At 41.0% G+C, this 14,699-nt stretch overlaps 1 protein-coding gene across 4 annotated transcripts in view; it reads right to left on the bottom strand.

Moving 5' to 3' along the window:
• Window positions 1-2,314: 2,314 nt before the first annotated feature.
• The window catches only part of klhl13 (kelch-like family member 13), a 32,772-nt gene continuing 20,387 nt past the window's right edge, over window positions 2,315-14,699 (bottom strand). For all 4 annotated transcript variants that reach the window (XM_068600786.1, XM_068600789.1, XM_068600787.1 and 1 more), the window contains 4 exons: window positions 12,919-13,115; window positions 11,382-12,177; window positions 8,373-8,486; window positions 2,315-3,392 (listed from right to left, as the gene is read on the bottom strand). In XM_068600786.1, coding sequence (XP_068456887.1) covers window positions 2,905-3,392; window positions 8,373-8,486; window positions 11,382-12,177; window positions 12,919-13,115 — 1,595 coding nt within the window. In that variant the 3' untranslated portion in view covers window positions 2,315-2,904. The remainder of the gene's footprint in view (window positions 3,393-8,372; window positions 8,487-11,381; window positions 12,178-12,918; window positions 13,116-14,699) is intronic.

Here is a 14,699-nt window from a genome sequence, read left to right as displayed (position 1 = left end):
AAACTGACTGCAATCTCTGTGGTTCGATTGGTGCAACAATGGTCATGCTGAGGCAGAGGAAAGGGTAGCATGATATTTACCTCCATAATATTTATGGAGGTTTGTAGACTGTTATATCTAGGGAGGTTTAAAAATTGAATTACAATCTGAAATGTTACAAAAATCATACAATAAGATAAGAGTCTATAGCAATGCTAGCGGCTCTTTAAGGCAATACCTAAACCCGGTGGTTTGGACATCAGCTGGCCAACATGCTCACAATGCTAATGCTAGCATGTTGATGCTTGGCAGGTGTAATGTAGACATGTTCAGCATCTTTGTTTCGCACGTAGGTCAAAGTGAGTGCATCCTCTGGGGACCATAAACGCCTCTACAAAAATGTCTCACGGTGAGGTAATCACCAAAATCCTGGGGATGATGAATGTATGACATTTTACAGAAATCCATCCAATAGTTAATTCAATATTTCAGTCAGATTGAAACAAGCATTGGACCGACACTAACCTTGCCATCCAGAGAGCCACAATGCTAGCATGTACACAATATTCCATTAAAGCACTCCTGCATTGATTTGCTAATCTGCCTACAATGACCTAATAGTCCCAGGAGATATTTTAAAGATAAATACAACAGTACAAACGGTCTTACAGTTTCCATCTTCATATCTGAACATTGAGGTGTTTATTGCGCGAGGACTCAAACAGCACACTTTTTAAAATCACACACTAATAATGCATCTGTTGTCACAGCCACATGTAGCTGCAAACATGCAGAGCACTTTAAATTGAGTAAGTTATAACTTACACACAGAGGTAGCAAAGGCAACATATTTTCAGCATAACTGGAGCTGTATCACCTTCACATCATATTTTTCCAAGAAGGGTTGTTGTGGCGATTTATCTTCGACAGCGTCACTCCATCTTCTCTTTTGACCCTGATGCCTTCAGGTCCAGGTGATACAGAGGAGGGTGGACGGTCAGTACAGTGTGATTTACTTGCAGTGAAATGTCCGGAGAAAGATGGCTCTAAATTTAATCTTTCGACCATCTCCTGTAATGTCTGCCTTTGCCAGTAGCTGGGCACGTTCCATTTTTGCTCTTCTGTTTATTCAGTGACTTTCCATTAAAGGATTACAATCGGCCTATTTTTAAATGATGCAAACTGTTTCATCAAAAGGACTTAACAATAAGCTGCTGCACAAAATAGAGCTTTTGAAATGGTATTAACAGCTCTCAAAACAAGATGACGTCAGACAATCACAAATATATATTAAAAAAAACAAAACAAGTCTTGCCATAAAAAGGAGAAGACGACTGCATAAGACAACATGAAAAAAAAAAAAGATAAGGGAAAAAACAGAGCAAATCATTGAAAAGGCACTAACTCAAGTGAAAGACCGTGCCATGACCAACACGGGGACAGGCGGTCACATTTGAGATCAGCCACTCTGCGGCACTCCATTAATAGGATATAATGAGGGTATAATGAGGACTAGACGCTCCAGAGCAAACTCACCTGATGATTACACAAATCTTTTATTCCTGCTCACAGCGTGAAGCGGACACCTCGGACACCATATGCTGCCATTAAGGCTGTAATCGGCCGGGAGCAGGTGGGCAGATTGTGGGTGATATTACCATCCGTCTTGATGCAAGGAAGAGCGGCGGCAGCGGTGGAAGTGCCAGTTTCCAGTTGGTACTGGTCAGCGGCAGACTGCTTACATCCCTGGCTGGCTAGGTCACATATGACCACGGACAAGGCCAATATTGAACCAGATTACAGAGATTGGAAAAGCCTGAATGCTACAAGTTGTATTTTAAAACACTGCCATCAAATATTTGAATAGCGTCATCTCTGCAGCATATTCACAACATTTAGATTTACAGAAACACATTTAAAAAGGAAACTAGCCTCTTTCTTACAGCTGTGTTAAGGTCACAAGATTCATTTATTTGCCATTTTACAACACAGGGTTGCACAAGAAAATATATGTTGTATATGTTGAAAAGTTGTAAAGGCCACACATCTTGTTGCAGAGTCAGACGGCTTCACTCAAATCATCAACAATGGCAGCCTCTAGCGTCTAAATACACACTGAGCAGTTCATTGAGCCCAACCAACCAGTCTAAACCATCCATCATGAACAAAACTATATCACAAGAAAAACACATTATGTTCTTTGAAAATGAGACAACTCGGTAAACTGCGCACAGGCTGCACATTAAGCTGTTTCTTCTCCAGTTACTACATCCAAACGACTTCTGCTTTTAAAAGGATCAACCTGGGTCTGCTGTAGTCAGTAATGACAACAACGTTTAAATTATTTTCAAAACCATGTTTATTAAATTTAGAAAACACCATTTTGTGAACAGTTTCATAGCAATAGCAGGAAAGAACTGAAACTGTAAGAGAGCAACGTAGAAGGGGCCTGGGCCAACCCCTGAGTTAAAAACCAGCTGTGTTTTGGAGCTTAATTGTCCCTACGCTTCTGCTTTCTGGAGTCACCTGCATCTAACCTGGCATAGACTAGAGGAGAGTCAGTGCGGTAGTCAACATCTCAAGGTAGAAGGCTTAAAGAAACGAGACATAAGAAAACTTTGTAGACATCAGGTAGAAAAGTTGATTTGCAAAGTCACTTTTTAAGTCAAGATATTTCCTGCCAAAATATACCGAGTATGCAACATTAACATGTAATTAGGTTGCCGGTACGTAGGTTTAATCACTTGGGGAGTGGTTTCTGCACAGCTTGAGGGGATGTGGACTTGGAGATACTTAGGGATGCAGTACAGACGTAGTCCAAAGAGGAAGTGCAAACAATGTCTAAAAGGAGTGTTTGTTGAAGGGGTTGGGGTGGTCGAGGGGTCACGGGGGTAAGAGCAAAACAAGGCTCCCCCCTTTTACTCATCAAGGTGCCGAGAGGGGCGACTCTCTGGAGGGCGAGCCCGAGATATCCTCAGGGGGGAAAACTGTGAGTGTGCAGGCTCGGATCCCGCCCAGCGACTCGGGTAAGTCAAACACTTTGTGCCATTCATCCTTCTCGGGGTCGTACTTTTGTACTATTTCCACCATGCAGCGATTGTTCCACGAGTAGCCGCCCACCACATAGATCTTATTCTCAAACACGGCCACGCCCACGTCACTCTGGCCTCGCAACATGGCCGCGATAGGTGTCCACAGGTCGAGGGCCGGGGAGTAGTATTCGCAGCTCAGCACGTCGTCGTAGTCGCTGGTGCCCCGGAAGTGATTGCCCCCGATCACGTAAAGGCGGTCGCCCACTGTGCACATGCAGTGGAGGCCGCGCACTGTCGTCATGGGTGCTTTCTGAGTCCATTTATCTGCATCTGGGTCAAAGCACATCAACTCCTTCTGAAAAGTGTCGTGAGTGATTCCCCCTGCAGCAAAAAAAAAAAGAAAAAGAGCACAAATTAGCCACCTCACTAATCATATGGGGGAAGTAGAAACAGCTTTGTGGACTCGTCAATCAGACCGATCCGTGACTCATTCAACCGTGTCAACCTACATTTATTCATTTCGGCCAAGCGGAGCGCTAGCCACAACACTGGAACATTTGCTTCCGCAAGATTATGGAGAACAGGAGTCAGGACAAAGTCTGTACATTTTGTAGATCACACCTTTTCCGAAATCTTTTTTCAAACCTTGATCAAACAAACTCAACAGCCACTATACAGGGTAAATCGAGATTGTTACAAAGATTTACATCAACATTGGTTTCTAGGGCATGAAATAATGCTGATGATGAGCACGGTACAAAGAGGAACACCGCTACGAAAACGATCATGAACATCCGCACAAACAGACTGTAGACGGCGGGACACAGAAAGCTGAGGGAAAAGGGGGAGGAAAAAAAAACACAAAAAAAAACAGGACATGTCTACAGGGAAGGCTTAAAATAAAGAGGAACACAATCCCAGCATGCATTTGGGTTGAAGCCAGCCCACCCCTCCTCCCCTTAAGCAGAGTGACTAGGAGCAAATTCGGAGAAGATTTGCAGAGCATGCCGAATAGAGCCAGAATCCCTCTTTTGCTGCTGCCCAGTGATCGTGTGCTTGGTTTATTGTTGAGGCCTAAGCCGTCTATTCAGCTGCCATGACTCAGATCTGTGGCGCTGCACTTCCTTAACTGATCAAACCCAAAAGATAGCCTGACTATCCACTTTCTTTATCCAAGTGGTCCACGGGGCAGGGCTGCCATTGAAATCCTGACAAGGGAACAGTGCCGGAGCAGCCGTATGGCCCTTATAATTCCTCTCAAGAGGCCCTGCTGCTATTCTGATTCAGTTTAAGCTTTGGCCTTTCTCTGATACAATGATGTCTGATCAGTATCCCAGTATCCTAATGTCTAATCAGTGCCATTAGTGAGACACCAAGAGAGGACAAGGCTTAGCCAAATTGAGATTGAGAGAGAACGGGCTAAACGCTTTTACCTTTCTCCAAACATCACAGGAGCGGTTTATTGTTGGTATTGTCTGCCACGTAGGCCGTTTAAAAACTTTGCTCTCTTCAGCCATGTACTGTCAATATGAAATAGCCATAGAGCTCCCTCGTAAAAACAGTGACCCGCTTGGTTGGTTCAATGGGTGCCGGCAGAAGTGGGAACCAAAGAAAAGAGGAAGACTGAGGTGAGGCAGGAAAAGGCGACTCAGCATTTTCTAAAGATCCCTCATATTGATAGAAAGTGACCGGACCGGAATTAAAGACAACAAAAACAAGTGTACAGCTAAAGCCCTCGAGGATGCACATTGCCAAAGACAAGCTACAGGATGGCTCTTTTCAGATGTGTATGAACCCATTCACCACTCCCTTCATAAACAGACAGTAATTTACCCTCAGTAGTGAGTAGCAGATTGAAATTTCAGACACTTATGAATCAGTCATTTTGGGTCATCACATAATTTTACATCTAGAAAAATCCAACATATTGCATTGTGGGATTGTTAGCAGGAAAAACAAGTTTTTGAACACTCAAGTAAAATGGCAGATCTTTGCCCAAATAAATTATTTGCAGAGCTGCAATAATACACACAATATTTAATAAAAGATCAAGTGTGAAAAAAACTTGCAGACATTAAAGATCACCGCCCTTTAAAATAATCCAATTACGAGCCACCGTTATGAGACCATTTCCACTCAAATTCAAACAACGACCATAACAAACCAGCTTTCTTTTGAATACACTAAAATGCCTAATGAGCTTCGTTTCCACACCAAGACAGCTTTTGAGACTCTTCCTCAGGTTGTGTGTCACCCCCTGGCACGGTGGAAACGTATCTCTAAAAACCTAACCATTTTATATATGAAGCTTACAGCGTATACCCTGGGGCATAAATCAGGGAATAAATAAATCAAAGGCTCCTAAGAACGTTAATTTTATCTACAAAGACGACAAACGCCTCACAAACCGTCACATTACCAGCTCTACTTGTATCTTCTGCACAAAAGATCTGACAAGAGCTAGTAACACATACATACAAGGATAATAGGAAGTAAAAAAAAAAAGAAATTACATCTTTCTTAGTTGGTGTCTAATTTTCGAAAAATATTGGTAACAGACATGGCCAATAGTATCTTAATGCAGATGCATCTTGGCATCTGTGGATATATTGGCCGGTAAAACACAAGACATGGCTTCATAAATGCCAAAAAGTAGATTTGCGTTAAGAAAGGAGGATTTGTTTTCAAATTTAAAACATCCTTCTCAATATACATCTTCGGCAAGATTTAAAAAAAAAAAGTAATCCAAGAGACCCGCAAATATCAATATCAGAAACAAAATCCAGAAACAGTCGGGCTACAGTTAATCTCTCTGGTAAAGCCGTAAACCAGAGGCCGAGTTCTGGTTCAGAAGTTGCGTCTGAACTCTGACGCACTACTTGAGCGCTGACGCTCTGTGGCTTGAGTGCATTTGTCAGCTTCATCCAGCTGACAGAATACCTTCAGACAGCGCCGCAGCGCAGCTGGAGAATGTGACCTGATCCGCTGTGACAGACGGACACAGAACTGCACTTCAGCAGGGTCACCTTGCACAGCAAGACTGGAGCGCCCACAGGGACTGTGTGGGCGCTACAGTGGGGCCTCAGAGCAACTAAATTCCTCTAATGGGTAATGCTCTGTACCTTCTGCATTAAGAAGCACTACAGTCCATTACAGTTTTAATTTGAGGCATGCTGCATGTCTTTTTCTTGTGACATGACCCACAGCTGTATTCAGAACACTAATTCACAAGCTTCATCCTGTAACACATAAATATTCATGGCCCCCCTCACATGTAGCATTAGCTGCTGCAGGTGCAAAGCATGACATTGCGTTATTGTGTCAGTGAAATTCACCAGGCTATTGGCCGGCTATTGAGCGCATCAGTGAAACATGAACCAACAGAAAAGGAATCCATTAAAATATCAAAAAGGTTGAGTGATAAATATGATGTACTGCAGAGTACAGCCTGAGGCAGAAAAAAAAAAGATTGCAAAACAGCCGGCTACACGCAGATTAGCGTAGTCTGTGACCATTACGGTATTCATCATTTCACTTGTTTTTATTATAAAAAGCGAAAAGAAGCCTTTCATCTTTGCTCCTCATTAATATTAGGCTTGCTACATCATGCAGTCTGTGTGGTCCCAAATATGTTTCAGTTCTTTTTCATCCCAAGAGAAAAGCTAACCAACTATGAAATAAATAAATGCAATTTAATTTCTTAAAAACTAAAACCAAACATATCACATGCATGGTACATATCAGTGCAGGACTTACTAAGTGGAACAGAAAAAATAAACTAATAGAGTGGCTAATATGTTGTGTATACATCAATATAATACTGACAGAGATTTGCAGAAATAATGAGATATGTGGAAATTAAATTATCTGGTTGTTTGCACAGTAATCAAAATCCAGGAGTGCATATAATAATAAAAAATAAAAAAAAGCATGAATGCTGGTCAGCATCCTGTATTGTAAATACGCTTAATACTGCAGTTAACAAGGTTTTGGATGTTTTATTTTTTACTTGCATGTGACAACATTGTTCATGTTAATTCACCAAGGCTGGCAAGGCAAATCCATTTCCTGTAGCAAAAGGACATCTCTTAAAACAGTTAATGGGCTCACTAATATATTAAAATTCTGAGACTTGCAATTGCTTTAAAAACAGTCAAAACAGCTCATGTTAATTATTTTGGTGGTGTATGTTCTCAGATTTCCACTTGAAACTAGCTATAGTCGGTAAATATGCTGAAAGATAACCTGATCATGTAACCGTTATCCAGTAATGATATTCAGTGTAAAAATTACCATAAACTCCCCGTTTCTCAGTTTTTCTCCTTCACTGCCTCCGTTTCACCAGAAGACATATAGAAAACCAATCAGTTTGTAAACTCCTGTGATGTTTATGAACAGTGTTCATGTTTACGTGTTGTAGAATGATGGCAGTACCAACGGCCAGGAGGGATTAACACAGGCTCCTCCGTATTACACCTCCCACTCATGCTTCAGTCCTCTACTTTGCTCCATCCTTCCCAATTTCCCTTCCACCCCTCCTATCCCCGGCTGCCTTTGTAGCACCACTCTGGATTAGTCACACAGCGAAAACTGGGGCTCATCTCCATAACGCAGGATCCGTTTCCAATCCTATGAAGTGAACAAGTATTGAGGTGACGCCTCAAGAACAATCTCGGTGTCCACCCCTTCTGCCCTGAGCATTGAACCCTCGCAGACATTAAACTCATTTCATCTTGCATGCCCGGCACAGAGGAATCAAGTGAGTGAGGAGGGATCAAGTGGAAGAGGAATCAAGTGAGTGAGGAGGGATTTGTAAAAAAGTGTGCAATTGTGAAAGACACTTTTTTTTATATGATGAATCAAATTACGTATCATTAGCATACCGTCAGTAATTGACACCCTGAAAACACTCAACCGAGAATGAACTGGATGTACACTTTAAAAAAAAAGTAAAAATAAATTCCCGAATAACACTGAATTATTGTTATATTGTGACTCCACTTCCCATGCAACCCTCCAATGCGCACGTCAATCACAAACTGAATGTGGCTTGAACATGTGCAGAACACACACAGCCTCTCTCAATGAGTCATGGCAATGCATGATACATCCAGTTGAGTTTGAACGAAAGAGACCAGATGAGCAAACCGCAGATTAGATTTCATGGTCTTGCATGTTGTAAAATCTAATCAGCCATTTCCTTCTTGTGAAGAAAGAAATGATCTAATTGGATATCAAAATGCACTGACAATCATTCTAATTATGACTTGGGGACATGAAATCCATCTTTAAACTAGCTAACTGCACATTCACCCACATTACATATGCATCTTCATTTGTGTAGATTATAAATTATCTTACCTGAAATATACATATAACCGCCATACACCGTCCCAGCGTGGCCATAATGTGGTTCATTCATTTTGGCAACATATGTCCATTCATTTGTTCTTGGGTTGTAGCACTCCACAGTAGCTTGAAGAAAAAGACGGGTAGAAAAGAAAAAAAAAGGATGCATTAGTAGAAAGTAGGTCAAGACACAACTAAGGAGGACAAACAGCAGCAAATGAGGCCTTGGAGGGTCTCAGCGTGGGAGCTAAAACAGATTAAAATACACAGTACACATCTCTACGACCCCACCAGCACCAAATGCACCGACTGCACAGGAAATGAGGAGATTGGAAGATCCTTTTATTTTAAAGCCTCTGAGGAAAGCTCTATAAACCAGAATAGGGACACAGGGATTTATGAGTGACACTCGAGTCGTAGGTGAGCGATCCCTGAACAAGCAGCCAGAGTCCATCACCTATGAGCTTGAGAAACTGTTCCGATTGTGCGCCGAGTCAGTTGGACAACCAGCAGGACTCTGATACAGAAACACACATTAAGGAATGTACACCCTCGAAGACGTAAGCTTCAATGAAGTGTCATACATTAATATTTTAGATTACAATGAGAGGCTGTGCTTTGCACTTTTCATCTGCAAGCGGTCAGAGGAGCACACTGGTACATTTTACCACAGCATTATGGGCCATAAATGAGCTATTCTCTTATCTTTACAGCTGAGGAACGTCTCATTTGCATAGAACAGGATGAAGATTTAGAATATTTATTTAAACATGGGTGGAACAATGGTAAAAAAAAAAGTAGGAGAAAAGTAGTTGGTGAACTGACAGTGGTCAAAGAAAATAAGGACTCAGTTGAACATCAAGAAGAAAAAACAGCTTTAAATGGCTTTAGTTAAATCAAAAGAATGATGTGATAAAAAAAAAAAAAAAAGATTTCATATCGACTCGAAAAAGCAGTCTGCGCCACCCGGGGGAAATCTCAGTGGGAGAAATGAGTGAATGCCTTCCACCGCTTGCTCAACAACCATCATGAAAGTGACCTTGAGCTGTACACAGAATCTTGCAGCAGCTCAGAGGAAGTAGAACAGACATATTAGGAAACAATGCTTAATTAAATTGGTTAAATTAAGGGGAAAAATTAAGAGAGCAGGGTCGGACAAAAAAAAAAAAAGCACTATTATTTAAAATCCTTTAATAAAACAAATGATGAATGAACGTGAGCATAAACATATGTTGTAGTTTTATCTACAGAGACCAGAGGCTTTTGGAAATTTAAAAAGGGCTTTTTTTTTACCCTACCATCAGACTTTCCTATGATCAACTAAGAAGGTCATATGCCTAATTTGCATGATATTCACTTCCTGCAGGCTGTTCACCAAAATAGGACACTCAGAGGATTGAGCTGGTCGCTGGTGACATCTAGTTATAATCAGCGTACGTCTCTGACCTACAGCAGTTCCATGTCGGGTCGGGACCCCGTGATGGGATCGAAAGTTACCGTGAATGATCTGTGCTGCCTTTGACAAGTCATTGCCGAAAATCATTGAATGGTTGTTAACTGATCAAGGTACACTTTATGAGAACATGTTTTTTTTTCTCTCAATATCGGGAATGACAGTTAACAAAAAGAGAGTCTGAATATATTTTTGTCCTTTAAAAAAAGAAAAAAAGACGCAATAAGCAAACCACCAAGCCTTAATGAGAAAAGGTGCCTGACCGTGAAACAGTTAAGGTTGAAAGCTTCTTCCTGTAAATATGCATTTTGATGTAGTGGAGCTTTTATTTTATAATCTGGCTATTTTCAAACGTAACAATAAAGCCACACCCGTATGACCTACCCAGAGTAAACAGATATAATGTCAGGGTTGGGTGCATCCAGAAAAGCATCAAGGCTAAACCACACGCAGTGAAAGGGCAGCGAGACGTAAAGCAGAAAAAGGCAGTTGTGTAGACAGGCAGTGAACCGGGCCGTGTTCTTTGGTCTAATTATAACACAGAGGAGAGGACGGCTCACACAGTGGCCTCTCCCTCTCTCCGCTGCAGTTACAGAGCTGCATTTAAGTATTGGGTGGCACCTCTGTGGTCCACAGTTACGGGTGCTGAGATTCCAGACTGGCTACGCAGCAACTAAACTACAATGGACAGATATAAATATACCACTTCATTGAAGTGCTTCTAGCAGAGGGGTGAGCCGTCTGTGGAAATGTCATACAATTCACTTTAAACGAGGAAAAGTAGTCAGATTACGGACCAAAAATGATCCAACACAATTTCTTCATAAGCTCTTACTATTTTTCACTTCCTGTGTCATGTGCCAGCTTCAACTGTCACAATCAGAACCTAAATACTTGAAAATGGTATCTGACATAGCATTGTGGCCAAATACAAATGCTGCGATCTTAAATATTCAGTAAATTTTAACACTTCAACTCAACTTAAATACTTAACTGTGTGTAGGTTATCTGCTGTTGGATTACTCTATATTATCTATCCTTTTATATAATATATTTTGACTTTTGGACATGACAGACATGGAAAGAGAGCAGCATTGCTCACTGTTTGTATCAGAGCGAATGAAAGAAAGAGAACATAAAAAAAGAGAAAGGGAGAGATGGACTATTGCATGCAATGCTTCTGCAAGTTAATAATAATTATAATCTTTGAACGGCCATGTTAGAAACTATTAGGTACAACCCTTGCTGTAACATTTTTATACTTTACGATCTACTGTAATCAATCTACTGTAATCTTTAAGGAGTTCATAATAATGTGCACATCGTCTAAATCATATTAAATTACAGAGATTATGCATGCAACATGTTGAAACAGCAAATGATGTGCAGGCACAACATTTTTTTTTTCATTACCCGCACCAGTATGCCATTAAACTGTACAGTTTGTTTTTTTTAACCACTGCTCCTCGATATTTAAGTGTATAACCCCATACAATATTAATTAAAGGCTTCTGTTGTTGCTTAAAAAGGGAAACTAAAAAAACAAACAAGCAGGGAAATAAACTCACCAAGTTCCCCCGCAGCGTTCCGTCCACCAACAGCATACAGGTGTCCCTTGAGCGCACTGAGGTGGAAGAAGGTGCGCTTCTCATTAAGGCATGCCACCTGCATCCACTTGTTGTAGCGCGGGTCATACCGGAACACGGTGTCCACTGCCGTTTTGCCTTTGGTGTCGTAGTTGCTTTGGCCACCCACCACATAGAGAAAGTTGCCAATGACCGCGATGCCGTGTTGGTAGCGGGGCGCATCCATGGGCGCCAGCGCCTTCCACTCGTGAGCTTTCTCATCAAAAAGACGCAGCTCCTTGCTCACGACGAGCTGCTGGCGCAGAACGCCGCCCAGGGTGACCAGGTGGGCGCTGTCCGAGCGGATGGCTGTCCGTTCCGACTGCATAACCGGCTGCATGTATGGCATCATTTGGTAGTTGCTGGCCTCCAGGAGAAGGTTGACGCAGGTGTTGTCCGTGCGCATAAAGTCCACTGTCTGCACGTGATTGATGAGTTCCTGTGGGTTCATGAGGGGGAAGCGGATGTTCTTCATGAGCTTCGGGGCAAAGTCCATACGGCTGTCCTCGTAGCGTAACCAGCGGCAAGCGGCCTTGAACAGGTCCAACTCAGTGCAGTGTTTCAAGCTGTTGCTGGACAGTACAAACGCCAACCGTTCAAACGGTAGCTTGACGAACTCTCCCGTGCCCAACAGTGAGGGGAAGTTCTTCAGGATGAAGTTGTTGACATATTTGTCCACCTCTGTGAGGTTGTACGCGTTGGCGATGCGCCCCACCTCGACACAGTTGTCTAGAGAAACCTGCAAGGAGGAAGAAATCTAAATCTTGGAAGACATTTTATGACCAACTTGTGTGGAGAAACTTGCTTCCTTAGAGAGAAGGACTTCAAATCTACAAAATATTAGAGATTTCGCTTTAAAGGGATGGCAAATTAGCATTCAGTCTACACCTGAATGAAGAAGGATCTGCTGCTTTTATTTGTTTTTCTATCACTGTATACCTTTTTGTTTTTTTTTGTTTTTTTTACTGTTGGCAAGATAAATAAGCAATTTCTAGAAGTCAATCAAAAAGCAATCTTCACAATCATTAGTTGCAGCCCTACTTTGAATACACACAAATGAGTTTTTTTTTTTTTTTTTACATTTTAGTGCATTTAAAAGAAAAAAGTACGCAACAAAGTACAGATACATTGATATGGGTAACGAGCCATTTTAAGTACTTTTTGAACATGAAAATAAAATGTTATACCGACTGCTGCTATTTTTGTTTTCGCAAATCTTTAACATTTTACCTGGTTTTCTACTCACAGTGCAAAATAACAGAAATACCAAGTTAGTTGAATAAGTACACTGAAAAGATAATCTTGCTGTACTTGGGGTTAATCTTGGGGGAACAATTATTAGAATATATTTTTAAATCAAGTAGTTTCAACCAATGACCTTCGAACATATTCAATAGCAAATGTACAACTGGAAATACGAGAGGAAATCTGTGTACTGCGCAGTAATGTGCAGCTTTAGGTTGTGTGTCTCACTACTTACCCCAGATATAAGAAAAACCTTGCAGAAGTCCAGCACGGGGAGGATTTGTAAGAAGCTGGCGGCCTCAAGTGTGTCTTGCAGATTCTCCATGTTGAGCGACAACTTGGCCGTGTAGATAAAGTCAATGATCTTCTTCAGGCCTATTCGGTTAACTCCGTGGAGCTTGATGCACATTAAATCCTGTTCTTTCATTCCACCTGCATCAGGAGAGCGTGGGGGGGGGGGGGGAGATGAGAAAAGGTAGCTGCTCAGACATAATCTTTTTTGACTGACTTGTCTGCATGAAGACAAATCTATTTTAAAAACTTGAAAAATAAACCTTGTTATATAAGCTTTATTCTTTAAAACAAACATAACATTTTTTTAATTTTTTAAATGCATCATTTTATTTAGATGCATGCCATTGTGTGTTCATGCTTTCAGTGTCAACAGACTTATAGTTAGAGAAAGGATTGAAGGTCTTAGGGAAAATCCCATTGCTCAGCATCTGCGCTCACACTAATGAGCTATCGCACTCTAAGTACAGTCTCCCCTTGCTCCTACTTTAACCAGCTCTTTTGTTCTCATTGCAGAACAGTCTTCCTCTTTATCATACACTTTAAAATGCTAAATATACACATTTACTTTCACTACTTTCACAATATGCGATCCAAAGACAATCCCACCCCGTTTCACTGCTACATACACTGCTAATAGTACATGACATTTCGCTGACGCTTTTATCCGAAGCAACTTACATTTTTACTCTATATACCGTAGACACAGCAACGGGGAGCAATACAGGCTTAAGAGTCCTGCTCAAGGACGCAACGACAGGGAATAGCGTAGCCGGGCTTGAACCACCGATCTTCTGATTGAAAGACAGGCATGCTAATTTCTGAGCCACAGTCGCCCACAATATAGTCAATGTAATGCAATTGACAAGGGTGCTAGATCAGTACTAACTTGAGTTATGGAAAATAAACACCTCCATTTTAAATTGACAGGTAAGCCAAAGCAGTAAGGTCACTTTTTCAAACAAACATGCATGTTACAACGTTTCCTTGATTTTAACAACAACAAAAAGGCATAAAAACCTGGCACATTGCTTTTTCGGTTCATATAATTTCCCACATCCAAAAATGTACCGCATTTTTTAAAAATACAACTGAAAATATCCTTCATGCACTTTACAGTACGTATTCAAAGTTCTTCTACTTGTGTGTAGAGTCTCTCGAGGAGATGAGACGGGCCACCGAGTCACACTTGCAGGCACAAACGACCATGAACATGAATGCGTAACTATAAGCAGGTCAGTTTAATAACATGGAAACTGAATATACACACAATCCTGGAGGGATGTGTGCACAAGGTCAATTTGAGTAATTTCTCAGGAGGCAAAATTACAGTGAATGGACTGCTAAAGCATGGAAATGTTCATGAATAATAAATGCAGGAGCAAAGAATGAATGTGTGTATATGTATATGTATATATATATATATATATATATATATATATATATATATATATATATATATATATGTATATATATATATATATATATATATATATATATATATATATATATATATATATATATATATATATATATATATATATGTGTATATATATATATATGTGACTGTGGCTCAGTGTGTAGCATGTCTGTCTTTCAATTCCCTCTCGTCCATGTCGTTGTGTCCTTGAGCAAGACTCTTAACCCCTAATTACTCCCTGCTGCTGTGTCTACGGTGTAACGAGCAGGGGAAAAAAAGTAAGTCGCTTTGGATAAAAGCGTCAG

This window comes from Clinocottus analis, unplaced genomic scaffold (assembly GCF_023055335.1).
Source record: "Clinocottus analis isolate CAN_PGR_092001 unplaced genomic scaffold, fCliAna1.0.p SCAF_5, whole genome shotgun sequence".
Lineage (NCBI taxonomy): Eukaryota > Metazoa > Chordata > Actinopteri > Perciformes > Cottidae > Clinocottus > Clinocottus analis.
This window is presented reverse-complemented; position numbering and strand designations above follow the sequence as displayed.